The sequence below is a fragment of the Leopardus geoffroyi genome, chromosome D4 (assembly GCF_018350155.1).
Source record: "Leopardus geoffroyi isolate Oge1 chromosome D4, O.geoffroyi_Oge1_pat1.0, whole genome shotgun sequence".
Classification (NCBI taxonomy): Eukaryota; Metazoa; Chordata; class Mammalia; order Carnivora; family Felidae; genus Leopardus; species Leopardus geoffroyi.
Genome location: NC_059342.1, coordinates 88,028,804 through 88,054,942, shown reverse-complemented (window position 1 = coordinate 88,054,942; position 26,139 = coordinate 88,028,804). Strand labels below are relative to the sequence as shown.

The 26,139-nt window shown below is 60.1% G+C and overlaps 2 protein-coding genes and 1 long non-coding RNA gene across 10 annotated transcripts in view; 2 read left to right on the top strand and 1 right to left on the bottom strand.

Annotated features, from left to right (window-relative positions):
* LOC123593456 overlaps positions 1-16,475 on the top strand; it is a 26,201-nt gene extending 9,726 nt beyond the window's left edge. Inside the window, exon 2 of the long non-coding RNA XR_006710321.1 lies at positions 15,940-16,475. This is a non-coding gene — a long non-coding RNA (uncharacterized LOC123593456). The remainder of the gene's footprint in view (positions 1-15,939) is intronic.
* Positions 1,169-14,748, top strand: ASB6 (ankyrin repeat and SOCS box containing 6). Of its 4 annotated transcripts, none has more exons than XM_045469279.1 (7): positions 1,169-1,288; positions 6,381-6,481; positions 10,441-10,622; positions 11,689-11,795; positions 11,904-12,012; positions 13,065-13,151; positions 13,261-14,748. In XM_045469279.1, the coding sequence occupies exons 1-7, from the start codon at positions 1,184-1,186 to the stop codon at positions 13,926-13,928; spliced, it is 1,359 nt and encodes a 452-aa protein (XP_045325235.1). In that variant the 5' UTR covers positions 1,169-1,183; the 3' UTR covers positions 13,929-14,748. The 4 variants fall into 4 exon arrangements, with proteins under 4 accessions (XP_045325235.1, XP_045325236.1, XP_045325234.1 ...); XM_045469280.1 differs by lacking the exon at positions 1,169-1,288 and adding an exon at positions 2,871-3,072; XM_045469278.1 differs by lacking the exons at positions 1,169-1,288; positions 6,381-6,481 and adding an exon at positions 8,447-8,943.
* NTMT1 (N-terminal Xaa-Pro-Lys N-methyltransferase 1) lies at positions 14,941-26,139 on the bottom strand. Of its 5 annotated transcripts, none has more exons than XM_045469288.1 (4): positions 26,117-26,139; positions 18,012-18,223; positions 16,903-17,155; positions 14,941-15,850 (listed from the first exon to the last, which is right to left on the bottom strand). In XM_045469288.1, the coding sequence occupies exons 2-4, from the start codon at positions 18,171-18,173 to the stop codon at positions 15,594-15,596; spliced, it is 672 nt and encodes a 223-aa protein (XP_045325244.1). In that variant the 5' UTR covers positions 18,174-18,223; positions 26,117-26,139; the 3' UTR covers positions 14,941-15,593. The 5 variants fall into 5 exon arrangements, with proteins under 5 accessions (XP_045325244.1, XP_045325243.1, XP_045325241.1 ...); XM_045469287.1 differs by lacking the exon at positions 26,117-26,139 and adding an exon at positions 24,609-24,774; XM_045469285.1 differs by lacking the exon at positions 26,117-26,139 and adding an exon at positions 23,999-24,170.

The window sequence follows — 26,139 nt, the reverse complement described above, 5'->3', positions numbered from 1 at the left end:
GTTTCTTTAGACACGCAAAGATTTACACACCTTTCTGCAGGGAGCCTTAAATTACTCCCCGATTCCTCACACATTTCCCCGAGCGCGGGAACAGTAAGTCATTGAGGAATGAGCGGGCCGCCCCATAATCGCTCCGGCGGCCTTTGAGAAGGAGAATGTCTAATGACTTTTTTTGAAGTGGAGGTCAAGGTTTTTTAAATAAAACAATCTGTATTAATGCAATTTCCTTTTTAGCTGTAGCATTGGATTTTTTTCCCCCTTTTGGGCGGGGGCGGGGGTGGGGGGGAGGGGGGTGGGAGGCAGGGGTGGGGAAGGGCATCATTTTTCTCCTGCCAGACACTACGGCCCTAATGAGATACATTTATTTAAAACTCTGTATATCATCACCCGGTCCCTGGAGGCCTTCCTCCCTGCACCCGGGACGAAGTATGGCCCTGAGGTCATGCCAATGATGCCGCCCCAGACACAGCCGAGTTCCAGTCCTAGCTCTGCCGTTCAACCCCATAACTGTGGGCCAACAACCCGGTTTCTCCAAACCTGCATTTCTTTATCTATCAAATGGGGATAACAAGAGTTACCCACCCTCCCTCCCCGGGGTTGCCATGCGGCTGTAAGAAGGTTCTGCCGGGCTCCCCGAGCGTCTGCCTTGGTCCCCAGCGCACAGCACGTGGCCACTTCCAGCCGCAGCCCCTGTCAACACCACCTTTTCAGCTTCCCCAGACCTAGAGCAGAGCCGGCGGGCAGGACCTGGCCTCTTCCCCGCCCCCCACCCCGTTAACAAGCTGGCAGGACCTGAATGCAGGGCTCAGTACGCCTATAGACACGTTTTCATGGGGCGCCTTCTGGGGCGGGGGCCGGGCTGGGACACGGGGATGGAGTGGTGACCCAGACAGCCCAGCAGAGAATCTAGAGAAGCGGGGAGACCCGGGGGGCATGGGGGAAGGGGTGCGGGGAGGGGGCATTGAGCGGACTGGTGAGGCACGAGCAGGGTTCAGCAGGTGGAAAGGGCTGGGGTCCAGGGACGGCCAGGCAGGGGACCCACAGAGGCTCCCCCCTGACCTGGGCCCTGCCGCAGCGTCCCTTTTGGTCTCACCGTGACTCACTTTCCCCTCCCTGCCAAGAGCTTGAATTACATGATTAAGGGCTCCGTGCGCACCAAGGTCATGAGACATCCATTCCACAAATGTGTGCCACGCTCCTTCCTGCGCCCCCTCGGGGCTGGGCCTGGGGCCACTCTGAGGACAGATCGGAGCTGGCTCCCACCCTCCCGGCTCCCGGCCTGCAGAAGGAAAGGACGTGGGTGCTGGATATGAGCTGGACTTCGGCATCCCAGGGGCAGGGTGTGGTCAAGGGAGGCTATGCGGGCTGCAGGGCGGGAGCTGAGTTTTAGGGGAGGAAGGGAATTAACCCCAGAGTCTGTCTGCCTAGAGCAGAGACCATGTTCTCCCCCTACAGCCCTGGCTGGCAGGAGCCACTGGAGCCTTGTTTGGGCCCAAGGGCTCTGGGACCCGGGGGGGAAGAGAGGGGGAAGCTTGGAGACCAGGGGCAGGATTGCTAATGTGCTAAGGCGGCCAAAAGAGGGGACTAGGCCGGTGGCGATGGCTCAGCCATGGGGTCAAGGCTGAGAAGCTGTCCACTCGTCCCCATTCCCACAAGCACCTACTTGACCCAGCTCAGGGCAAGACCCTGGGGCCCGGAGGGTCCTGCTCCTGCAACAGAGAGACCCCGATGCCTCCGTCCCCACCTCCTCTCTTAGGCAGCAGGTCCTGCCCAGGCATAGGACCCACGTTAACCGCTGCCAACTGCCCAGGCGAGGTCCGCTTGCCCTGGCTCCTGCCCACCGGACCCGCTGAGTTTCACGCTGCGGCCTCCCCAGAGCCTCGCCCGGTGCCTGGCACTGGGGAGCGCGACACAAATAGCCACCAAGTAATTACCAACACAGTGACCCACGCAGCATGTCTAGACAGCATCCAGATGGGCCTGAGATCGGACACCAGCGCTGCCCCGCGTGTGTTCTGTGACCTTAGCTGAGTCACCTCCTTCTCATCTGTAAATGGGAGGAGCCACACCCCGCGGTGTCTCAAGCGGGCCCGGGGCTTCATAAACGCTGGCTACCCGAGGGGACCCTGGCCAGGCGTGTGGTGCTCTCTCGGGCTACACGGGGGCCCTCCACCTCTCCTCACTTTTGACACCTCTGCGGCCAAACCCCGAGGTGCAGCCCTGACCCCACAGCCCTTCCTGCCGCCCCCCCCCCCCGGGCCCTCCCCCTACATCTTTGTCTCAGCCTGTTCGGTCCCTTCTGTCTGCATCTCCACCGGTTTCACTGCCTGTGGTTTCTCTCCGCGTCTGCCAGGAATCCTATCCCAGAGGAACCCATACTCCGGGGCTGTACTGGGTTCCTTTCACGCAGTGAGATGGGAAGAGAGAAGGAGGGAGGGAGAGAGAGAGAGAGAGAGAGAGAGAGACAGAGAGACAGAGAGAGGAGGAAAAAAATCAAAGCCCACATATTGGTTCCAGATGTGGCCTGCTCCCCCAGCCCTTCTCCAACTATTTAATTAAATTCCCCCAGACAGCCAGGAGGGTTTCTTAATGATCAAATTTCCCGGCTCCCCTCCACTCTGTCTCCCTGACGGATGGCCGGCCAGATTCCTCCTGCGTTCGCTTTGCCAAGCAGGGCCGGTGGGGGTGGCGTGGAGGGCTTTCTGGGGAGCACAAAGAACCCTGTGCCCGCCTCTTGCCCTCCCTCCTTCCCCAAGGGATCTGAGCCATCCCTTGGCGGAGCCTGATGGGGCCTGGCGACAGTGGCTGGAGGGGGGCCCCGCGGTCCCGGCCCTCGAGCTCTGCCTCTGGGCAGGCCTGCCAGGAACTGAAGCCGACTGGGCACCAGCAGGTTTCAGATGGGGGAGTCTCTGGGATCAGGACTCTGGGCTCACGGACCAGCCAGAGATGGGGCTCAGACCTCCCGGGGGCCCTCCCCACGCCCACTTGGCTCAGAGAGGGCAAAGCCTGTGCCAAGACCACACAGATCTGCTTGCCAGGAGAGGCGGAGGCAGGGTGACCAGCATTTAGGAGGTGAGCATCTGCCAGGGAGAGGCCTGGGCACTATTTCTCAGGATGGTTCCCCCACGTGAAGCTAAGAGTGTCTCTCAGGAAGCCCCCCGACTTCTGGAGCGGGAGGACACGTGGGCAAGCCTCGAGACCACCAGCTTTTTCTTCTTGTTTTTGTTTTGTTTTTTGTTTTTGTTTTTTAATGTTTATTCATTTTTGAGAGAAAGAGAGGGAGAGAGACAGAGTGTGAGCGGGGACCGGGCAGAGAGAGAGGGAGGCGCAGAATCCGAAGCAGGCTCCGGGCTCCGGGCTGTCAGCACAGAGCCCGATGCGGGGCCCGAACTCACAGAACTGTGAGATCACGACCTGAGCCGTAGTCGGACGCTCAACCGACTGACCGCCCCCAGGCACCCCGAAATCACCATCGTCTTGTGTAGACGGGGCAGTGAGGCTGGGAAAGGACCGGGCCCGAGCCTGGGCCCCAGAAGCCTTCCTGTCTTGGGGCGAGGGGGCCTGAAGGGCTCTGTATGGACTGAACGTTTGTGCCCCCCAAGTTCATATGTTGAAGCCCTGACCTCCGAGCTGATGGTATTAGGAGGTGGGGCCGTTGGAAGGTAATTACCTAATTAGGTTGGATGAGGTCATGAGGGTGGAACCCCAGGATGGGATTAGCGCCCTTACGGGAGGACAAGAGCTGCCAGAATGCGTTCTTTGCACGCGCAGGAAGAAGTGAGCACAGAGTGAGAGTGGCCGCCCATGAGCCAAGAGGTGAGGCCTCAACATGAAGCCCACCTTACTGGCGCCTTGATCTTGGACTCCCCAGCCTCCGGAACCGGGAGGAATGAATGCTGTTTAAGCCCCCCAGTCTACGGTATTTTGCTACGGCAGCTTGAACAGCTAAGACAGGCTCGGAGCACCTTCACAGCCTGTCCGCCTGGGCTTATAAGGCCCTGAGGACCCACCTCATCTGGAAAAGCCAGGCACCAGGACCTCCCGGTAGTGTCTGGGGGGCCTGGGGAGGGGCCATGTCAGGGAGGAGGCTGCCCTTGGTCAGCAGGGGTGGGTTCCCCTCGGGGCTTCTTAGGAGAACAAACGGAGGGAGGGAGGGGACAGGAAAGTCTTCCCCGGCCCAGCCAAGATCCCACCACCCGCTCCTCCTGGCTTCCTGGTCCCTCAGTTTCCCCCTGCGCCCACAGAGGATTGGGCCTCTGGAGAGGAGAATCGGGGCCTTGTCCTTCCAAAGAGGGCCAAGCAGGTTCTGGTCTTGAGGGTCCGGCGTCAGGGTGGGGCCAGGGTGTGGGGGCGGGGAAGGAGGACAGGGGAGGGGCAAGCGGGGGGGCGGGGGTGGCAGGGGAGGAGAGCAGCCTGGAGGAAGCCTGGTGTGTGTGTGGCGGGGAGGGGGGGTGGTGAGGCGGGCCCATGACCGAGCTTCGGAAATATGCCCAGCCCTCCAGCTCTGTGCCTCGGTGCCCCCGCGCGTGCGTGTGTGCGTGTGTGTGTGTGTGTGTACAACGACGTGTGTGAGAGAGGGTGGGTGTGTGAGGCTATGTTGGGGAGAGTGTGACAGGGTGTGAGCACATCTTGTGAGTGTGACTGGTGACGGGCACACACGTGTAAGCGTCTCTGAGAACGGGTGGGCACGTGAGGGCTGGGACAGGTTAAGAGCCAGGGTCTTAAGAGCCAGGGTGTGAATCCCGGCTGGCCCCGCTGGCTGTGAGCCGGCCTGTCTCTCAGCCTCAGGCTACGACGACGTAGGAACCCTGCCACCACTTCCTTCCGGAGGTGTCACGACTGGTCAATGAGCTCACACACGCGTCAGGCTTCTAATTCAATTCACAGGACACGGCGACGCACTCAACCAAAGTCCGCCGTTGTTAACAATTTATCCCTCACCGTCCCGCTGGGCCCTGTGATGCCCCAGAGGCCGGGGGGGGGGGGGGTGGGGAGGGGAGGAAACGAATCAGGTGCTAATTCCAGGCTGGGAGGGCCCAGAAGAAGGGGGCTCGGGGGGCCTCCGGGGCAGGTGACCTGTGTGCTGGGCGGATGTCACTTGACAGCGTTGGGAGGAGAAAGATTTTGTGGACAGCGCGGGGCCCGGCCCTGGTGTTCATGGATAGATGCCCGAGATACGGGAGGAGTGTGCAGGGCCTGATTCGCTGCCTGTGGCTGATTCGGCGTCCCGAGTCTCAGGCAAGAAAGACACTCATTGGTACAAAGGCAGGAAACACACAGAAACACAAAGAAGATAAAACTTCCCGAGATCCCAGCGCCCGGAAGCCATCACCGCTGACATCTTCCCGTGGGGCCGTGGCAATGACCCCTGCCTCCGTACACATGCATACACGGGCACACATATACACGGCACTTTTTCCCAAGGGGGAATCGTACCGTGCCTACTATTCTCGGACTCACTTTGTTGAACCGCTCTGGGGCAGAGTCTCATATGAGGTAAATCCCATAGGGCAGCTCTTATCACTGTTGGTGTTGGACACCTGGAGAGGCTAGACTTCTCCCTTCATGTCTGTTAACGGTTTCTCATCCTTTGTGACTCACCGGGGTGTGTCCTCGGCCCATTTTTCTGTTAGTGCTTTTGCCTGCTTGTTGTTGATTTTCAACAGTTCTTTATATATTAAGGCTATCCCTCTGTACACATTGCGCAGTCAGAGGGACTCCCAAGCTCCCTGGGGCAGGGACAGATCAGCCAGAGTCCGAGCACGCAGTGCCTGGCTCCAGGACAGCCAGGCTGCCCAGGAATCCTGGAATTGGGTGGCCGGAGGTGGCTAGGCTGGCAGGGCAGCGAGGGGCAGTGGCAAGGAGAGAAGAGAGAAGGTTCAGAACTTGAAAATCAGAGGCTCTGAGTGACAGGGCCTTAATGGGAGGCAGATGGAGAAAACAAGGTTGCCCTTGCTGACAGGAGGGAGGGCAAGGGTCAAGGAACTTTCTAAAGATAGGGGCCGGGGCGACAGGCAGGCGGCAGGGCGGCTCCACAGTGTGATGCCCAGGGGCTGTGACAGAGCAGGGGTCAGCTCCTTACTCCTGCTTGTGCAGACCCTCTGAGGCCCACACCCAGAGGAGCCGCGAGGCAGAAGGCCAGATATTTGGAAGAGCACCCCCGCCCCCAGACCTGGGTTGGAGGCTCAACCCAGCTGTGCAACATTGGGCGAGCCTCTAAACCTCTCTGAACCTGTTTCCTCGTTTGAAAATAGGCAGATACCATCAGTCACTTAATGGGACTTGTTGAGATTGGCGAGTCAAGCATTTAGCACAGAGCTTGGCACATTAGAAGGGCTCAGGACACGAAAGTTAACTCGTTGTTACTTTACCGGTCACAGGACAATCCCAGTCTTCTTGTCGGCAGAGCCCCTCAGCGGGCAACAAGGACCTCCTCGTGGGCTCCGAGACCGTCGGAGCTTGAAGCGCCTTCAGGTTACAGGTAAGGAAACTGAGGCCCAGAGACCAGAAGGGCCATGCCTGGGGTCACCCATCAGAGCGGTCTCAACTGGGTCCTGCAAAGAGACAAGTTCAAGCCCCGGCCTCTGGTACCTTTGACTGGGACCTTATTTGGAAGTAGACGTTTGTTTTTCTTTGGCAAATGCGATCAAGTTAAAACGAATTCATACCAGATCAGGATGGGCCCTCAATCCAAGGGCTGGGGTCGTTCAGAAAGGACAAGGTGACTTGGACAGGGACACGGATATAGGGAGGAAGGCCACTTGAACACAGAGGTAGGCAAAAATTGGAGTGAAGCGGCCATAAGCTAAGGAAAGCCGGGGGCCACCAGAAGCTGTCAGAGGCAAGAAAGGAACTCTCCCTTAGAGTCTTTGGAGGGAGTCTGTCCCTGCCGACGCTTTGATTTCGGACTTCTGGCTCCCAGGACCGCCCAGTTTGTGACGCTTTGCTACGCCAGCCTCAGGAAACCAGTGGAGGCAGGCAGAAGCTGGCCTCGGCTGAGGTGGTCGCCCCGGTCTGCCCTGGAGCCCATTCTCAACAGGCCTCCTCCGGTTACTCACCACCTGCCCTGCGGTAAGTCAGGCCCCTCTGGGTGCCTCAGGCCCCTGACCTGTGCCACGGAGCAAGGGACCTTGAATCAAATGGGAAGGGCTACGGAGGCTCTGGGTTGCCTGTCGGCTGCTACACCGTTCAGGACCTTGGAATCAATCGAGAGGCAGGCTGTGGACCCTTAAAATAGAGGCAGACATCCCTCCGAGGCACACAGGGCAAGTGCCCCATTCAGATGCTCATTGTGGCCAGATGGGCATTTGGGCCCAGGTGCCCAACCTTCTGATTTTATGAGACAGAAAGCACCGTATCAACGTGAGCAAAATTTCCCAGTGTCACTCAAGACGACGCTTCTTTTCTGGGGTGAGGGCCAAGGCAGGCATGTGCTGGGAGCCACAGACCCCGTGGTCTGCATCCCCTCTGCCAAGCCCAAGCTGCCCACTCCCACCCCTCTTTCTTGCCCCGTTAGGCAATGATGGTGGAGGCCAAAAGGTGTCTTGAGCGCCCGATGAGGATGTTGACAGCTTGCCACTTGATCGGCACAACAACCTTGTAAACTTAGCAACAGTAACAGCCAGCAATGAACTGTGCAGCCCCTGTCGCCTACTAGTCGCTGCTGGGTCCCCAGGGAGCGACCTAGCAAGAGTGCTTGATGGTGTCTCCTGGGTCAATCTGTTCTGCTCTTGGAGGGGGTGGGGGGGAGCACACAGACAAATCACAGGCACGTCGGATTGTCTTCAAACGCCTCTCTAGACCTTCTCTCCTTCGCTCCACAACTCTTGCCTCTGGCAGGTGCCAGATGGGAGGGATTTCCAAGGGCACGTGGTGGGGGCGGGAGGCCGAGGCACCATGCCAGCGCCGGGACCCGCACACCTCCTCAGAAAGGGCTTTTCCAGAATCAGGAAGACATCAGGCCTCCAATATGGGACTCAGGGTTGTGGAGGTTCCCATGTATGGCCTTACAGGAAGATGCCTAAGTGGGTTTGGGTTCCTTCCTGATAGATTCCACTTCCCTGATATTAACAGAGTTCTTGATCCAAGAATCTCGGGTGCGCGCGAGTATCCCCTCTTTAACGGATTAGAAAATTAAAGGTCACTGAGGCCATCCAGGCGGAAACTGGAAGGAGCTGGCATGGCGGCCTGCAGGGCCAGGAGTTCCTGGGGACAGAGAATAAGGAATTGTCCCCACCACCCGTCGGGGCGTGTGGGCATCCACTCAGCGTTGGGGAGAGGCGAGAGCCAGGCCAAGCCGGACGGAGCCCTGGTCCGATCCGAGTCCAGGGCGGCTGGGCGGCGCCCGGGGTTCGAGTCACCTCCACCGCCCGGGTGCTAGCGCAGCGGCCAGCCAGGGCGCGCTATGGGCGGAGCTCGGACGGCGCCCAGCGGCCGCGGACGGGATCGCAGGGCGGAGCAGGGCCGGGCCGGGCCGGGCCGAGGCGGGCCCGCGGTGGGTGGCGATCAGGTTGGCCGGCAGGTCCTCGCCCTCCACTCCCCGGGGGCCGGTGTCCGGGACACCCCCAGCGCTCTCCCCGGGTCGCGCCGCGGTTCCTCCGAGCCCGCAGGGGGCGCTGGCGCCGCCGCTCGCTTTCCTGGGCGCCGCGGACCGGAAGTGCGGGGGTCACTTCCGGCGCGGAGCAGCGGGGTGGAAGGCGGGCCGGCCGGCGGGGCGCGGGGGCTGGACCTGCAGAAGCCGGGTCGAGCCCGCTGCCTCCGGAGCGCGCACAGTCGGCGTCTGGGCCTCGGCGGAAGGTGCGGCCACCCTGCCGCGCCCGGGGCCGCCGCCATGCCGTTCCTGCACGGCTTCCGGAGGATCATCTTCGAGTACCAGCCGCTGGTGGATGCGATTCTGGGCTCCCTGGGGATCCAGGACCCTGAGCGGCAGGAGCCTCTGGACGGGTAACTAGCTTCCTTGCCGCCGACGCTGCCGCCCTTCGGTTGTCACTGCAAGTGTGGCGGGGACGGGGGCGGCTGCGGCCCCGCTCCGCAGATGAAGTTGCGTTGCTTCGAGCGTGAGCTCCTGCACCTGGCTCGAATCTTGCCCTCGGCAGGATGGAGGGTGCTCGAGGCCGGCGGAGGGAGGCCTGCAGGGTGGAGTGGCGGCCGGGCCTCCGCCTCGGTGCCCCACCCTGTGCGCTGTCGGCCTGCTGCCGGTTGCAGGGGAGCAGGGTGGAGCCCGAGGGCCTCGGGTTTTACCCCAGAGCGGTGCGCACCTGAACTTTCTGTAAATGAGTTTGCATTTTACGTAGACAGGAGCGGGTGTATCCGTGAACTTGTGGGAACGGTGTCAGAGAGTGAGGCGTTCAGGGATACGTCAGCGAGCTAAACGAAACCCCCAGTCTTCCTGGTGCTTCTGCAGCAGAGGAGAGAGACTGAGGATCACGAGTCAGGTGTCTGCATATTCCGCGTAATGGAGAAGAGCGCAGAGGAAATGGGGAAGCCGGTGTGTGTTTCTGGGATCCTTTGGAATTTGAAACACAGCGGTTATCATGCGTCTCGCTAGGGACTTGGGTGGAAACACAGGTTTTTCTTCATCACCGCTCTGTTCACTTTGAGACTTGTTCTGAAAACACAGTGTAAGGTGTTTCCTTAACTCCAAGGCAGTTTGTGGGGGGGGGGCTTTTGTAGTCCCAGAATTTTTGCTTTGTATGCATGGTGCGCTCCCCCCTCCCCGGGGCTGGGGAACGAGACGGATTCCTGCCCAGGCAGTAAGGATGGAACCTTGATCTTGACGACTGAAGGGTGGCGGATGGATGACGCTAAGGGAGTGGGGAGCACTGGTGGGGAGGGGAAGCCTCACTCAGAGGAGCAGGTGGCGGCCAGGGAAAGAGAGCCGCGTGCAGGTTCACGGAGCTGTCTGCGGGCCTGCGCTTTTGGGGAAAGGCTCGGCAGGTCTTGGAGGTCCGCGCTGGCCGGGCAGGTGGCGTTGGGGCTGGGGTGTGAAGGGCCACCTTCTGGGGACTGGGAAGCTAAAAGCCTCCGAGTGTGGGCGGGGGAGGAGGGCCTGGCTTCGGGGGTGTTGCCTGGGCTGCTCTGGCAACTTCTGCAGCTCAGGGATGGTCCGTGCCCGGGGAAGGAGTGGTCGCAGCCGCACGGCTGTGTGAGGCTTTGTTCCCAAGCCAGGGACCAGATTCTCTGGGCACCTGGGGAGGAGGCTGGAGAAAGCCCCAGTTCTTTCTCAGCAAACCCGAGGGGCCGGCTGGGGCCAAAAGATCCAGCTCGCTCTGTCTCTACCGCAGACCTTTTCCGAAGACACGTTCTGCCCCGCAGAACCAGGGCCCTGCCGTGGGCGGGGGGTGGGGGGGGGGGAGGGGAGGGGAGACCACCCGCCCGCCCAGGCTGGCGGGTCCCACAGCCGTGCCCACCCTCACCCGGTCCGCCCCTCTCCTGCCCCAGGTCCAGTTATGTTGCCAGCGAGGAGAGCCGGATCCTGGTTCTCACGGAGCTGCTGGAGAGAAAGGCCCACTCCCCGTTTTACCAGGAAGGTGTGAGCAACGCCCTGCTGAAGATGGCCGAGCTGGGGCTGACCCGGGCGGCCGATGTTCTCCTGCGCAACGGGGCCAACCTCAACTTTGAAGGTCAGCTGGAGCCCAGGGGGGCCAGGGGCGGGTAGGTGGCTTGAGTGTGGCTGGGCTTTGGGTGGGCCACGTCTTCAGGCGCTGCTGTTCTTGTTCTCTCGGGAGCTGCCTCCCTCCTTCCTTTCGCGGGGGACCACTGAGGCAGCTCGTCCCCCTGCTTCCCACCTCTGGTCCAAGAGCGAGTTTGTTGCTGTTTCCGCCGCCGTGTGACTGATTCAGCAAACTCTCCCGGCTCCCAGCGAAATCCCTGCTTCCGTTATCGTGAAAACGCAGCTGGTGGCACTGTGCCCAGAGCGCGGGGAGAGCAATTTCTGCCGCTCGTTCTGAGCCATCTCACATTTTGGCTCACGCCAGAGGGAGAGGGGCAAACACAGAAGCTACACTGGGTGTAAGTCACAGCAGGACCGGGTTGGCTTCTAGCTTCTAAGTGCCAGCGGTGGGGATGAAACCGTTTTCCTCTCTGGCTTGCTCGCCGGGAGGGCGGGGTCAACCAGGAGAGGTTCGGGGCTGACCTGGGACCAGATGGGGTCTTTGAGCTGACCCAGGCTGTGGCCAGGCATGCCTCCCCCCCCTCCCCCCCCCCCAAATCTGATGACAGGCTTAGAGGGCGCTAGGGTCCTAGGCTCCCGGAGGGCCGGCCCAAGAGCTGAGGGGCGGGGGCTGTTACAAAGTCAGTTACCCGGACACTGGCTTTGAGGATGTGGCTGTCACTACTGGGGTTGAGGAGTTGTCACTCTGGGTGTTTCTCCCAGCCGCCCGAGAAGGGGCGCCCTGTCTTATGGTTCGGTTTTACAGAAGAGGAGAGTAAAACCCAGACAGATTAGCTGCCCCCCCCTCCCCCCGCCACTGGAATGGCGCCAGGACCTTGACCCAGCTCTGACTGCAGAGCTTGTGCTCTAGTATCTGATGAGGACGGCCGTGTCCTGACCCTGACCCCTGGTGGTGCCGGGAGCCTGGGCCACCCCAGGGGGCGGGTGTGCCGGGGCTGAGCCCGAGGCCAGGTCCTGGGGTCCCGCAAGGAGGTGGTGACAGGCAGGACTGACATCAGCCGCGTCTGTGCCTTCAGACCCCGTCACCTACTACACCGCCCTGCACATCGCCGTCCTGCGAAACCAGCCCGACATGGTGGAGCTGCTGGTGCGCCACGGGGCCGACATTAACCGGAGGGACCGGGTAAGGGCGGGGCCCAGCCTGCTCTGAAGCAGGGACGTGGGGGGGGGCGGGGGCCACGAGCAGCTTCCCAGGCCCCCAGGCCAACTCCGCTGTGCTCTCTTGCCTCAGATCCACGAGAGCAGCCCCCTGGACCTGGCCAGCGAGGAGCCGGAGCGCCTGCCCTGCCTGCAGCGCCTCCTGGACCTCGGGGCAGACGTCAACGCGGCCGACAAGCACGGTGGGTGCCCCCGGCGGGAAAGCGGGAGGGCCGTGCGCCAGGTGCCTCGTGAGGGACACCCACAGCAGCCCAGGACAGCGGCTGGGTGGGCGTGCGGGCCGGACGCAGCTCGTGCGATGACGCAGCGCAGCGGACGCACGGGTGCATCTTGCCGACCCGCCGCAGAGGCTTTAGGGAAGTAGAAGCGGCACAGCCCTTGGCCCCGCGCCGGCCGCTTGAGGGCTCTCCGGGGGAGGAGGCGGGGCACGCGTGCGCTCAGATTCTGCCGGGGGAGCCGTGGCTTCTCGGGAAAGCCTCGGCCCAGGCCTCAGGCAGCGTCTGAGTGTCCAGGAACCATTCTGTTCCTGGTTTTGTGCGGGTGGAAAGACAATGTCCAGAAACCCGTCACCCTCAGCCCTGGCTCTGAGAGGTCAGTCCTTTTTGAAGTTGGCCTTCTGGGGGTGTCTGGCTGCAACTCTTGATCTCGGGGTTGTGAGTTCGAGCCCCACGTTAGGTGCAGAGATTACTTAAAAAAATAAGATCTTTGGATGGGGTGCCTGGGCGGCTCGGTCGGGCACCCGACTCTTGATTTCAGCTCAGGTCATGATCTCAGGTTTGTGGGATTGAGTCCTGAGTAGGGCTCCTTGCTGACAGCACAGGGCCTGCTTGGGATTCTCTCCCTGCCCCTCCCCTGCTCATGCACACGTTTTTTCTCTCTCTCTCAAAATGAATAAACTTAGGGGCGCCTGGGTGGCTCAGTTGGTTGAGTGTCCGACTTTGGCTCAGGTCATGATCTCACGGTTCGTGGGTTCGAGCCCCACACCAGGTTCTGTGCTGACGGCTCGGGGCCTAGAGCCTGCTTCGGATTCTGTGTCTCCTTCTCTCTCTGCCCCTCCCCCTGCTCACACTCTCTCTCTCTCTGTCTCTCTCTCTCAAAAATGAGTAGACATTAAAAAATTTAAAAAGACACAAAAAACGAAGTTCATTTTCTGATCCTGTTTTCCCTGCACCTCAGGGGTTGCCCTGACCTTGGCTTCCTGGCCCAGACTCCTCCTCATTCTCTTTCTCTGTAGGGAAGACCGCGCTGCTGCACGCATTGGCCAGCAGCGACGGGGTGCAGATCTACAACACCGAGAACATCCGGCTCTTACTGGAAGGAGGTGAGGCGCGTCCGCAGTTCCCTGTCCTCTCGCTGTGAAACGTTAAGCGTCACTTTGCAGGGGTTTGAGATCTTCTCCCACCTTCTGTTTTCTTGACCGGCCCTTGCAGGGGCAGACGTCAAGGCCACCACCAAAGACGGGGACACCGTGTTCACCTGCATCATCTTCCTGCTCGGGGAGACGGTGGGAGGGGACAAGGACGAGGCCCAGATGATCAGCCGCTTCTGCTTCCAAGTCACGAAGCTGCTGCTGGCCCACGGGGCCGACCCCAGCGAGTGCCCGGCCCACGAGTCCCTCACCCACATCTGCCTTAAGAGCTTCAAACTGCATTTCCCTCTCCTGCGCTTCCTGCTGGAGTCCGGAGCAGCCTATAACTGTTCCCTCCACGGTGCGTCCTGCTGGTCTGGCTTCCACATCATCTTCGAGAGGCTCTGTTCGCACCCGGGCTGCGCGGAAGACGAGAGCCACGTGGACCTCCTGCGCAAAGCCGAGACCGTCCTGGATCTCATGGTGACTAATTCCCAGAAACTCCAGCTGCCCGAAAACTTCGATATCCACCCCGTGGGCAGCCTGGCAGAGAAGATCCAGGCCCTTCACTTCTCCTTGAGGCAGCTGGAGAGCTATCCCCCGTCCCTCAAGCACCTGTGTCGCGTTTACATCCGCCTCTACCTTCAGCCCTGGCCTGTGGATGTGAAGGTCAAAGCCCTGCCTCTGCCCGACAGGCTGAAGTGGTACCTCCTTAGTGAGCACAGCGGTACCACGGAGGAGGACATCTGATCACTCCCCGACTGAAGGCGGCGGGGTCTGGGCAGCTCAGCCCGCTGGCGGATTTCGGCACCTGTGGCGGCCTTGGGGAGAACCTTCGGGCCTTCTGTCAGAAGGTATGGGTCGGGAGACGAGACTTCATCCGTACTGAGTACCAAGAAAACCAGGTGAGGCCTGGCAGCTAGTCATTCCAGTGGGAAAAGGCCCGGTCTTCCAGGGGGACCGCCCCCCAAGTCTCAACCACACTGGGAAAAGGGACAGGGTTTAGATTTGGGACAAGCATACACTGTTAATTTGAGGGGAGCACCGGACAGGGTAGCCGTGAGGCCGGGTCCCGCTGAGAGCCGCAGGAGGCTGGTCTGTCCTGCGTGGGGCCCAGCGGATGCGAGGAAGCACGTGGGCCCGTCAGGGCACGGCCCAGCCTAGGCCGCCCCTCCCCCCTCCCCCCGTGAGATTACGTCACCCACAGAAGTGCTTCTGGCGGACTAAGGAGAAGAGCGAGCCGAGCCCTGCTGCCTCTGGCAGCTCTGGGGCCAGGTCACCCAACGGCCCCGGACCGGGCTCTGGTGGCAGCTCTGTGCCAAACCTGGGATCTAGGGGGACCGTGCCTTCTGCTACAAAGTAATCCTGCATGACCGGGGACAGCCCTTTCCAAGATGTCTCCATGTTGTGCGGGGTCTGTCTGGCGAAGAAAGCCACCAGTGCTGACGGCTGACTGTGCTGCTGTACAGGCTGAGCCCCCAGCAAGCCGAGTGCGAGTCGCGTGGGTCACTGAATTGTGTCACTGCCTAGGAAGGAAGCTGAGGCAAGTAAATGATTCATGCTAACGTGAGACGTTGTTCTTGGCTCTCAAGATCCTTGTGTAACATTCCGGCCCTTTGGCGCCCCTCCCCAGCCTAGGATCAAGGCTCCCACCGCAGCCACTGTGTGGGCAGCACGAAGGGACGGCAGCACTTGGGGGGGCACGGTTTTCAGGTAGCACGACGCTGCTGCCCCGTAAAGACGACCTCCGCCCCAGACCGGCTAGGACCTTTCCAATACGGGATTCACCCTTTTATTTTGTGACTTTGGCGAACGTTCACCGAGAAGCCGCAAGGCACAGCCCAGAGTGAGGCTGGGACTCCCCTTGCCGTAGGCTGTTGTGACACTCACATTAGGGACACCAGGGCTCAATCGCCAAACAGAACTTAGAACGTGAACGTCCCAGTGGCTGCAGGAGGCACCGCAAAGGCTCAGGCAGGGAGGGTGCAGACGGCCGGCTGCGGCTCTGCTGCCTGGCCTCCCCACCCACCCCCCACCCCCCCACCCAGGAAAAAGTCCTCAACAGCCAAGAGTTCTCTTAAGGCACCCAGGCCTGGGGCCGGAAGGCCAGGTGGTGGTAAGGGGCATCCAGGGACTCGCCAGGGGCCCTGGAGTCACACGGGTCTGTACCGCGGTCCCTGCCTGTCAGGGCAGCAGAGCCGGGCTCCAGCCTCTCCGCTCCGTGTGGGCCACACCCTTCCCTGCTGGGTCCCCGTCAGGCCTTTTGAAAAAGAGTCCAGTGCGCGGCAGCAGACAGGTGTATTTCGAGGTCTTGCTCCGCGTCCCCGAGCCATCGTCATGGAGCCTCCGGGTCTTGCCCCGCTGCCAGCCCCCCACCCTGCGCGGCGCTGGTCCCTTACTCCTGCCGGTCCCTGCTCATCTCAGAGCTAAGCTGTACACGTGATAGATCTCGTCGGGAAGGTTCTCCTGGCGCTCCTGGGCTAGCAGGCTGAGGCCCGCGCTGCGGATGATCCTGTGGACCACCTCGAGGCCCCGGCACACGCTGCTGTCCACGTCATCCAGGATCACACCCTCCTGGGCCATGTTGTCTTTGATGACAATGATGCCGTTGGGGCGCAGGCCCTGCTTGCAGCGCCGCAGGAACTCAGCCAGGTGCTGATCAGTCAGGTGACCTGGGGACCGCAGAGGCTGGGGTCACTAGGGAGCGGCACAAGCGTGTACCTGCCACTGGCCTTTCCCTTCGGCTTCCCAACTCACTGAGCTCGCCCTCTGTGTGAACACAGCCTCCCTGGCTCTCGGCAGTCCAGAGACGTTTACCAACCCCCAGGTGACGTAAGAGAAAACCGGCTCAGAAGTCACCCACCCAGGGCAGTCACAAAGCATGCAGCTGGGATCTCCCCCTCACTGGGCGACTTCTGGGCCCTGCCCAACCCCACGCTCCACCCACCCCCATCAGGCCTAGATTGCAGGAGCACACCGGAGTTCCTTCCCTTCCCTGCCCTAAAACTCCAGACAGGCTTTTTAGAAGCCCAAAATACAGGGCCGGGCCCAGTGTGTCCCTGGCAGGTCTGGAGTCCACCGCGGAACAGGTGGCCAGCTGCTGGTACTGTGGCCTGCGGCCGGGTCAGCAGCCCAGGAAGAGCACGCGGGGTGCGCCGTTGGGCTAAGTGGGTGCGGGAGGGGGCGGCAGGGCGCGGCTCGCTCTCTGAACAGCAGGGACAGCCACGGCTTCGGTGCTTCCTCTTACTAAACACTGGGGGGCCTGGGTGGCTCAGTCAGCTAAGCGGCCCGACTCTGGATTTTGGCTCAGATCATGGTCTCAACGATTCGTGAGCTCAAGCCCCACATCAGGCTCTGCGCCGACAGCTCGGGATTCTCTCTCTGCCCTTCCCCTGCACGCGTGTACGTGCTCTCTCAAAATAAACTTAAAAAAACTTACAAAAGCTCATCTCCACTTTCTTCAATGTGCCTAAGTTCTTGCTCATTGATGTTTTTTCAACACAAAACTGCCCCCAAATGGGTCCTATAACAGGTACTGACACAACACGGAAAGGGTACTTGCAGGGAATGTTTCCCACGGTCCTGGCGGACCCAGGGAGGACCGGAGAAATCCCCGCCACCCCGCCTGCTGCAGGGGCCCCCAAGGCCTCAGGGCGGGTGGGGGGGGGACCCACCTCTGCCGCGGGAGGTGTGTGGGAGGTGGAGAGGGCCGCGAGAAGCTCACCTATCACCCACTGGATCCAGATGACATCGTAGGAGTTAGGCTCGGGGCTGAAGTCCTGGAGGCCGCAGCAGAAGTAGTTCCTCACCCTCTTGCCCTCCTCCCCCAGGTAGGTCTTGGCTTTAATCAGAAAGTCTTCGGTCACGTCCACCATATCCACTACTCCAAAGAGCGGCAGGAGCAGCCGCTTGGTGATCCGGCCTATGCCGGCTCCGCAGTCCAAGGCACAGGACGTCCCCGTCTTGTTTGGGCCTTCCTAAGAAGCAGGGAAGGCACAGACTCCGTGAGGACGGCTCAGAAAGCCAGAGGGACCCTGTCCCCGTGAAGGAGTTGTTCCTCCCGAGCTCCCAGAGTTACTCAAATCAGAGGACCGGGCACAGGCTGGGGGCTGGCAGGCGTGGGGTCGTCAGTGGGTAGGAGCGCGGCACATTCTCGTCCCGGGCCACACGTTTCTAAGCTGAGCGCCAACCTGCACTTACAGGTGAGTGCCTGAATGGGTGCGTTTAATCCCTCCTACTCCCGAGACCCCGTGAAAACAACAGAACGTGAAAAGAACTCAAGCAGTGAGAGAATGAAAGGGCGGTCAGGGATTCTCACCCGTTTTCACAGACCTGGAAAGATGGAACGTGGGCGGGGGAACAGCCAGTAGCGTGGGGAGCACGCAGCCTCTGACGCTCACCAGGGGAGAGAGAGGAGGAGGAGGGGGAGGGCCAGGGAGATGCCAGCCCGGCACAGAGGAGGGCAGAGCGGGCGAGGGGGTGAGGAGCTGGGAGCCTGCCTTCAGCAGAACAGCCAACATCATGGCCCAGGGGCCCGCAAACTCGGCAAGCCGGCAAAGGACTCGGCCTCGGCAGAACCGAACAGTTAAGGGGAGACTCCGTTCTGGTGTCCGGGAGCCCCGGCACGGTGGCCAGCGCCCGTCTGGCAGCCTCGAGACAGAGGCCCCGGTCCACGCGCCACCCCCGCCCCAGCCTTTGAGGCCTGGGTCACTGTCGCCAGCAGCTAACCAGAGGCCTTGCGGGGTACGCATAAGAGGTGGCGCCCCGTGCAAACCAGGTGGGGCCGCCAGGGCCACATCCTCTGCTCCTGGAGAGCACACCAGACCTGCCTACCCTCAAAAACCTCTGCAGGAACTTCCGGGAGCTGCTGATGTCGATGCTGGAGATGTGGCCATACCCCCCGAGCATGCCGTCCACGGTGGGCGGGACTTCCTTCCAGTACGTCTTAGCCTTCGAATAGAACTGTTTCTCATCTTCGATCACCTCACTCGTCATGCTGTCACCAACCGACTCAGCTCAGGCACCAAACTCAGCAGCAGTGCCTCCTGAACAAGAAAAAGAGCAAATCAACAAGGCAGAGAGCCCCAGTCTCGCCTCCACCCTTCAACGGTCACACAACCCTGCCTGCTGCAGGGAAATGTCCAGTGTCCCCAAAACCGCGTATACGCGTTGAATGACAGGGCCTTGCCTCTTGTATTCAAGTCATTTTGCAAAGTCCCCTTTGTACCCGAGGAGGAGACCCAGAGTCCTGGGCTGCGAGTCCTTCCCTTACTGTACGTGACACCTGACCCGACGGCTTCTCACCCTCGGCTATAGAGAACCCCAATCTACACTTGAGGAAAGCAAAGCAAGGAACCCCAGCCTTCCACGGTGAACGTCCCGGCTGGTCCCAGGAGGGCCTGGGGGAGTCCACACACCTCCCTCCCTCTCTCTGCGGAGCACAGAATGAAGCTCGCTGTGGGGTCCGGTCCTTTGTTAACCATGAGCCGGACCCTGTGCCAGGCGCTGTGCTGGGAACCGAGGAGACAGCCCCACGGAAACCGCCCCCTGCACACAATGGCAACCGTGCAGGGCCGCAGACAAACACAAGGTGCAGGCGCGGCCCACCCCAGGGGAGGCACTGCCCCGGGGAGTCAAAGAAGGAATCCCCAGGGATGACAACACATCAGCTGAAAGGAAAGGTGAGGAAGAGCTCACTAAGCCAAGGGGCAAGCCTGCTCCACGGGGAGAGGTGCGAACAGCGCACGGACAGCCGTCGCGACTGGGAACACAGGGTCCGGGGGGACATGACATTAGACTCCTCCCTAAAGAGCAGTGAGCCTGAGCTACTCTAGGTTAAGCAGGCGGACGTGTTCTGGAAGGCTGTGTTGGCAGCTGTGTGGAATCCGGGCAAGAGTGAAAGCAGACAGGACAAGAGGGTGTCGGGAGAACAGGGGAGGGGCAGCTACAAAGCAAGAGCCGGGGCCGGGGGGTGGGGCCGGCCACTCAGGCCAGGGAGGGACAGAAGGGTCACACCTCTGTCGGGAGGCGCGGGGAGGCAAGGGCACTCTTCCACCAGCTCACTGCACACTTGCAAGTGCTGGTCTGGTTGCTCTGAGATAAAGCCCGGCCCTCAGAGAGCTTCCGGTCCGGCGGGAGACAGAAGCAAGCGGAACACAAGGCAGAAACAGGCCGCTTGCTGAGCCGCAAGTGCTGCGGGAACTCAGAGAGGGGCAGATGGGTGGGGGGGCAGCCGAGCTCGGCCCTCAAAGACCAGGAATGCTAGGCGGCCGGGGAGGGCACAGGCAGAGGCAGAGACGGCCTGGGCTGGCAGGAACACAGACAGAGGAAGAGGGTGTTATGGGAGGGGGGCTCAGACAGGCAGACGGGGCCTGGATTGCAGGGGGGCCCCCCGAGGACAGGTGGGGGGCGTGGGTCTAGCCTGTTGGTAATGGGAAATCAACCAGCCGAGGGTTTCTGAAGGGCCCCAGGTGGGCGGCGGGACCACGGGCACACGGGGACCAGCAGGCAGCACAGAAGCGAGACCAGGCGGGGGCGGGGGCGGCAGTGCATGCTCCGCACGCGCGCGCTTCCCATCGGCCACTGGATCGTCACGACCAACCGTGAGCCCGGCGCCGCGATCACCCGGCCTCACCCCGCCTCTCCCCGCCTCACCCCGCAGTGCAGCGGGATCTGATGCAGAAGAGGGCTGGGTGCCTCACCCAGGGTCAAGAGGCCACGCTCCTCCCTCGTGGGCAGCTCATCCTCGGCACAGGCTCTCAGCCTGAGTGTCACGTGCTCAGAGGCCCTCCCTGACCAGCCCCGCCAAGGTGGCTTCCTCCAGCCCCCTGATCCAGTCCGCTTGCTGCCTCCAGAACGCGTACGTGTATCTGCGATGCCACTGTTGCCTCCGCCCGGATGGAAGCTCCGGAGGCGTGACCGCACCTTTTCACCACTGTGTCCCCGGCACCAAGCCCACACGAGTCCCTTAGCGCAGGGGTGAAAGCCCCCCGATCCGCCACCTTTACATCACTCCACTGGGTGGCCGCTAAGTCGCTGACTCCTGGAACGCAGGGCAACTGAGGAAAGCCTCGTGTGGAACCCGGGGAGAGTGCTCGAAAACAAGAGAAAACCCCCTGGGATGGAGAACTACTTAAGGGTTCCGAGACAAGTAATCAGACCGGAAGCAGGAAAGTGCCCCCTGAGGACGGGCACGCAGCCCTTGGATCAGAATTTAGAGACCACAAGAGAAGGACGGGGAACGGAACACGAGAAAAGCTGAAGCATTTTCACCGGCCACGTTCATTACGAGCCTAGCCCCCGATGCACAACCGTACTCTGAACTTGTCCTACGAGACCAGGAATCTTCCAGAAGCAGCAGGGTCACCTCTGCCCAACAACTCAGGACTGCTCCTCACAGATGCCTCGGTGAGCCCTTTCCGGGCAACCGAGCCAGCAGGCAGGGCCACCAGGGGAGGGCCCTCCTCCCCACCCCCCTGGCTCCTTCCCAGACTCGGACGTCCCCCACGGACGAGGCCACACGCCGGCCCCCTGAGGAACCAGAAGAGAACCGACAGCTTCCACGTGCCCTAGCGGGTCCAGTTCTTAGATCTGTGACTGTCACCGTGTCCACCCTCTCGAGCCCTTCTGCGGCGCAGGGAGAGTCCTCCAACCCCCCTCAGATCCTCCAATCAGCTCTCAGGCTGATGTTCCAGCTCCACTGTTCAGGTACGAGGGTCTGGGGCCACAGTGAAGACAAGTTCCAACCACCGTGTCCATCGAAGAGCCCTTTGGGGGAGCAGGCTGGAGGGGCCCTGGTTCTAAATACGGTGTGTCTCCACGCTGGCTCGCCGCCACGTCCCACCCAGAAAGACACAGCGGCACACGGCCCGGCAAGAATGAACTCTCGCTGCGACCCTGAGATACACGGTAAGCAAAGGAACGCAGAAACCTCCCGATACCCAGGAACGCCAGCTGTGGTAGAGTGGGCATCACTGCGGGCCCCGGGCGGGCCACTAGCCTGAACGTCACGAAGGAGCTGGGTTTGGGGGCCCCACAGCCACCACCACCCGGGAAGGACGGCATCGGCCAGCGGCGCCCCCACGCAGCGCTCACACGGGAGCCTGGCAACGCCGACCCTTCCCCACTAGCCCCCACCAGTCTTGGCGAACCACTGGTTTCGCCCTCGCAGCTGTCTCCCCACTGGCCCGGGAGCTCCTTGGAGAACACCCGCGACACCCTGAGATCGACCCCTGTATCGCTCTCGAACCACACGCAGCACACAGGCCTTCAACAGAAAGTTCACTCCCGCCAGCTGACCAGAACAAATGTGGGGCCCAACCGTCCCCTGGCGGTGTCTGCCTTCCCCCCCAGGAGGTAAGCTTCCTGGAGGCAGGGACATGACCTCACACCCCCTTAGCGCAGCACCTGATACAAGGTGGCTGTCTGCTAGTTGGTTGTTGAATGACCCAAAGAATGAGCCTTGTGTGGCCACAGTCATTTTCCACTTTTCAGAAAACCCACAGAAATCCAACCGTTCCAAACTGGGAACGCTGAAGGCCATTACCGACAACGTGAGTTTCTGCTTTACCAAAAGCTTTCCAACATGGTCTCTTTAAATGTCAAGGTTCTCTGAATAATCTAATTTACAAGAACTCCACTTACAGGCAGATTCTAGGAACAGGCCAGGGGAGGGATGTCTGGGCCGAGACATGGCAAGCATAATTTTGACATTTGTTCCAACAGCTGATTCATTAGTAAACGTGACTCCGTGGGGCCCTGTCTACACTTTGTCTCCCAGCGTCCCGACTGGAGTGGGCAGGAGGTCCCTGGGAGCCAGAGGGAACAGTCGTCAGTCAAATGGCAGGAAGTCCCCCTATACTCTGCCCGGCGGGGGTGAGGGGCTGCAGGGCTCCAGGGCTAGGGAAAGGGCAGTCTGGCTCTGTGCGCACGCCAGGCGAGCCGGAAGAGGAAGAGAGGCCCTTTGCTCATAGTGGGCTCTGTCACCTCCTCTTTCCCTCCAAGGTGTTTAGGGTGACAGGTGGGCAGTCACCCCAGCTACCACTTCTCCCAGGATCCCTGGAAAAGAACGGTGTCCGAGCCGTGCCGGTCAGTGCTTTGTGGAGGCATCACACCCTCTCTGCAAAAGCCTGGAGGCCACAGGAGGCAGGAGTCTGCCTGGAGTTACCTCCTCCCCCTTGCAGCCTGCTGGACAGGGCCTGCTCTCCCTGGATCGGTGACAGCAGCTGGACATAAGGGAATGGCAAGGTGCTCTATGAAAAAGAAAGCAAAGGAAGGAGAAAGAAAACCAAAAAAAAAAAAGGGGGGGGGCAGTGGGGAGAGATTTAAAAACAAACTAAGGCTCTGGGGCGCCCGGGTGGCTCAGTCGGTTGAGCGTCTGACTTCGGCTCAGGTCACGATCTCCCGGCTCGTGAGTTCGAGCCCCGCATCGGGTTCTGTGCGGACAGCTCAGAGCCTGGAGCCTGCTTCGGACTCCGCGTCTCCCTCTCTCTCTGCCCCTCCCCCACTTGTGCTGTCTCACCGTCTCTCTATCTCTGTCTCAAAAATAAATTCAAACACATTTTAAAAAATTAAAAAAAAAAACAACCAAAAACCCAAGTCTCTGGTGGAGTCAAATACACCAGGTCTGAATCCTAGCTTTGCTTCTCACTGGCTGTGTTGTGTAAGCTCACATAAGACACTTCACCTCGGTTAAGTACACTTCTTTATCTATAAAACAGGAACAGCAATGCTGACGTCACAGGAAGGCTGGGATGATTAAAGGTGGGTATAAAAGCATCAAGTGACCCATAGAGTGCCAGGCACGCATTATTTCTGCCAAATGAGATTCTCATCAATTCTCACTGGCAATCCCAGAGATCAAACGAGATAAATACCCTGAAATGCCCTATAAACTGTAGAGCGTTGGACACATCTAAGGGATTATTACTGTTATGCTGGGTGGTGGATTCGGGACACTCAAACAGCTCTGCAGACCTGCAGGAGAGGGGAGTGGGACGCTATCTCTGTGACTCTATAGCTTCTGGTCGCCACCAAAACGTTCCAACCCTCCCCCCCGGCTCCCCCGTCAACCGCTAGAAAACCATTCCACTAAGGGAGTGATGTGCCTTCAATGCACACAGGAAACCAGGAAGAGCACACGGAGGGAACCCAGACGTCTTACCACAGTCAAGGCCCTACCAGGGCAATGATTCTATACGTCCAGACCGTCTGCAATCCTGCCCCACCCCACCGTCAGGGCCTCTGACACCAGCTGTCTCTGTCCCAGAGACATCCCGCCGCGCTGATGGGCAGCAGAGCCCGGGCCTTTCGTTCGATCTGGCAGCCCCTCCGCAAACAGGCTGACCTTGGCTCCAAGGGCTCTTGGCTGGCGAGCTCTCTTCTGAGCGGCACCTGTGTCGACCGTAACTGGGGCTGGATCCAAGGTGAAATAAGATAGCAACTCCCATGCAGCGGGCACTGCTCTGTGCCCGGCTCTGACCTGAGCATTTTACTGAACCCTGACACCGACTCTCCGAGTGCCTGCTCTCCTTATCCCCGCTTCTCCAGGGGAAACTGAGGCTCAGGCAGGGAAAGGGACTAGCTGCGACCCCGGAAGGGCGTCGGGGGAGGGACTGCCCCGTCCAGGCTCCGGGTGCCCCGGCCTTCCCCTTCCACCAGCCCCCAGCGACCCCCTTGTCCGACCTCCCGGGGACGCGCACGTGGGGCCCCGGCAGGTCGCGCCGGGTCACGTGACGAGCCGGGACCTCAGGGCGCCGAGGCAGTTGGCGGTCGGGGCCACCTCTCCCCCGCCGGCCGCCGCTCCGCCTCGCGCTACTCACCCCGGATGGGGGCTCCCGGGACCCGGGAGAGGAGGACGAGGAACAGGAAGCCGAAGGGAGGGCGGCGGCGGCAGCGAACCCCCCACAAGCCCACCACCAGCTCCGTCAGACCACGGCCAGACGCGACACCTCGCGGCGCGCGCTGCCTTTGTCCGCACACGTCACTTCCGGGCGCCCGGGGGCGGGGCCGCGACTAGCTCCGCCCCACGGCCGGTTTGCCCCGCCCCGGTCGGCTTTCTGGTTCCTGGAAGCCCCTCTCAGCCTTAAAAGAGCCTGGGCGCCGCCGAGCCTCTCCTGCCTCCAGCACGTGCAGCGGTTCGTTTGGAGGCTGAAGGCTGGACTTTTAAAAACGAGCGTTCTGTGGGTTTGCCACCGGGGAGAAAGAGGGGAGGAGCCTCATTCCCCAAGTCGTACCCATAACAATTTGCCCCTTAAAATAATATGCAGAGCCAAGAGAGAGAGAAAGAAAAAAAGAAAAGAAGAAAAAGAACCCTTGATGGCGCCAAGGGGATGCTACCTCAATTAAGCAGAACAAATCCTTGAAGTTTCCATTCCAAAAAGCCTGCCCTCCCACAGGTTCCTCCCATGTGTAGAAATTCTGGAGGGATACCTGAAAGCAATCTTGATGGAAATATGGTGGGTTTGCACGTGGTAGGACTTGTGACCCTCTCCAAGGAGTCCTCTTCTTCCAGACTGGCGTGCTTCCTCACTTCCCAATGCTCTGAGTGTTAAATTTGTAGGATGTTGCCGGTGGAGCCTTCAGCCCTGTGCCTGCAGTGTGCTGTCAGTAAATAGACAATATTTATCATAAGTTCATTTTCCCTAAACTGACGTCCTGGTCTTAGATGCCTTCCTCTGGGCTTTGCACACAGGAAGTACTTCAGGTGTGTTTGCTCTAATGACATGAAAGCTGGGGAGGGGGACAGGCTGCAGCTGAGTCCCCCAAATCTGTTTATGTATATATTATTTGGCATCCTCTCCAGAGTACTCCAAATCAGACTTGGTTCCCCTGGCCTGGGCCCCTCTCCCAAGCTTCATTTTCCGTGGTCTCTACGGGAAGAGGATAAATCCCGAACAATCTCAATTGCCGGATGTGGATTCTTCCTTTGGGGGCAGCTCTGAGCCCAGCTTTTCCAGGGATGCCTAAAAATCCACCCCTACCTTTTTTTTGGATGGCTCAGTCGGTGGAGCATCCAACTTCATCAGGTCATGATCTCATAGTTCATGAGTTCGAGCCCCGCGTCAGGCTCTGTGCTGACCGCTCAGAGCCAGGAACCTGCTTCAGATTCTGTGTCTCCCTCTCTTTCTGCCCCTCCCCGCTCATGCTCTGTCTTTCAAAAATAAGTTAACATTGAAAAAAAAAAAAGAAAAAGAAATCATGTAGTCAGTCTGGTGTTCCTCATCCATTTTTTAAAAAAATTCATGTACTCTTAGAATAAACGTAAAAAATGTTCACCTTTCCAGGGAATAGATATAAAAAGATTCACCTTCCTGGGGTGCCTGGGTGGCTCAGTCCGTTAAGCATCTGACTTTGGCTCAGGTCATGATCTCATAGTTCATGCGTTCGGGCCCCGCATTGGGCTCTGCGCTGGTGTGGAGTATGCTTGGGATTCTTGCTGTCTCCATTCTCTCTGCCCCTCCCCTGCTCATGCTTTCTCTTAAGATAAATAAACTTAAAAAAAAAAAAATGTTCACCTTCCCCACTCAATGTTCCAACTTCCCAGGGAGGTACACCCTTCCATCCCTGGTTGAAGAGTATTTGCAGAAAATGGAAATACATCGGCTATGATACTTCCTCCAGGCCGACTTGTAAAATTGTCAAATTATACCATGCCAGTGAAATTGCTGGGCCAAATAATCCTTCTCCCCCACTCCAATGTCACAACGCAAGCTTCTCCCCTGCCTCCTCCCAGCCAAGAGTCACGGATGGGGTCCAACAGTCTGTTTTACCACGGAGCCCTGAGAAAGGACAGCTTGTCCAGCACATTTTGAACCAAATAGAAGCAGAGCCTGGACTGGAAATCAGTTCTCTTGGTTTCCAAGCCCACTGCCTTCTTACTGCCCAGCCTTCCAGTGGAAGCTGGGCTTCCAGACCTACCCAGCCCAAACTTGACCCACCTGGGCCTCCCAAATCCAGAGAG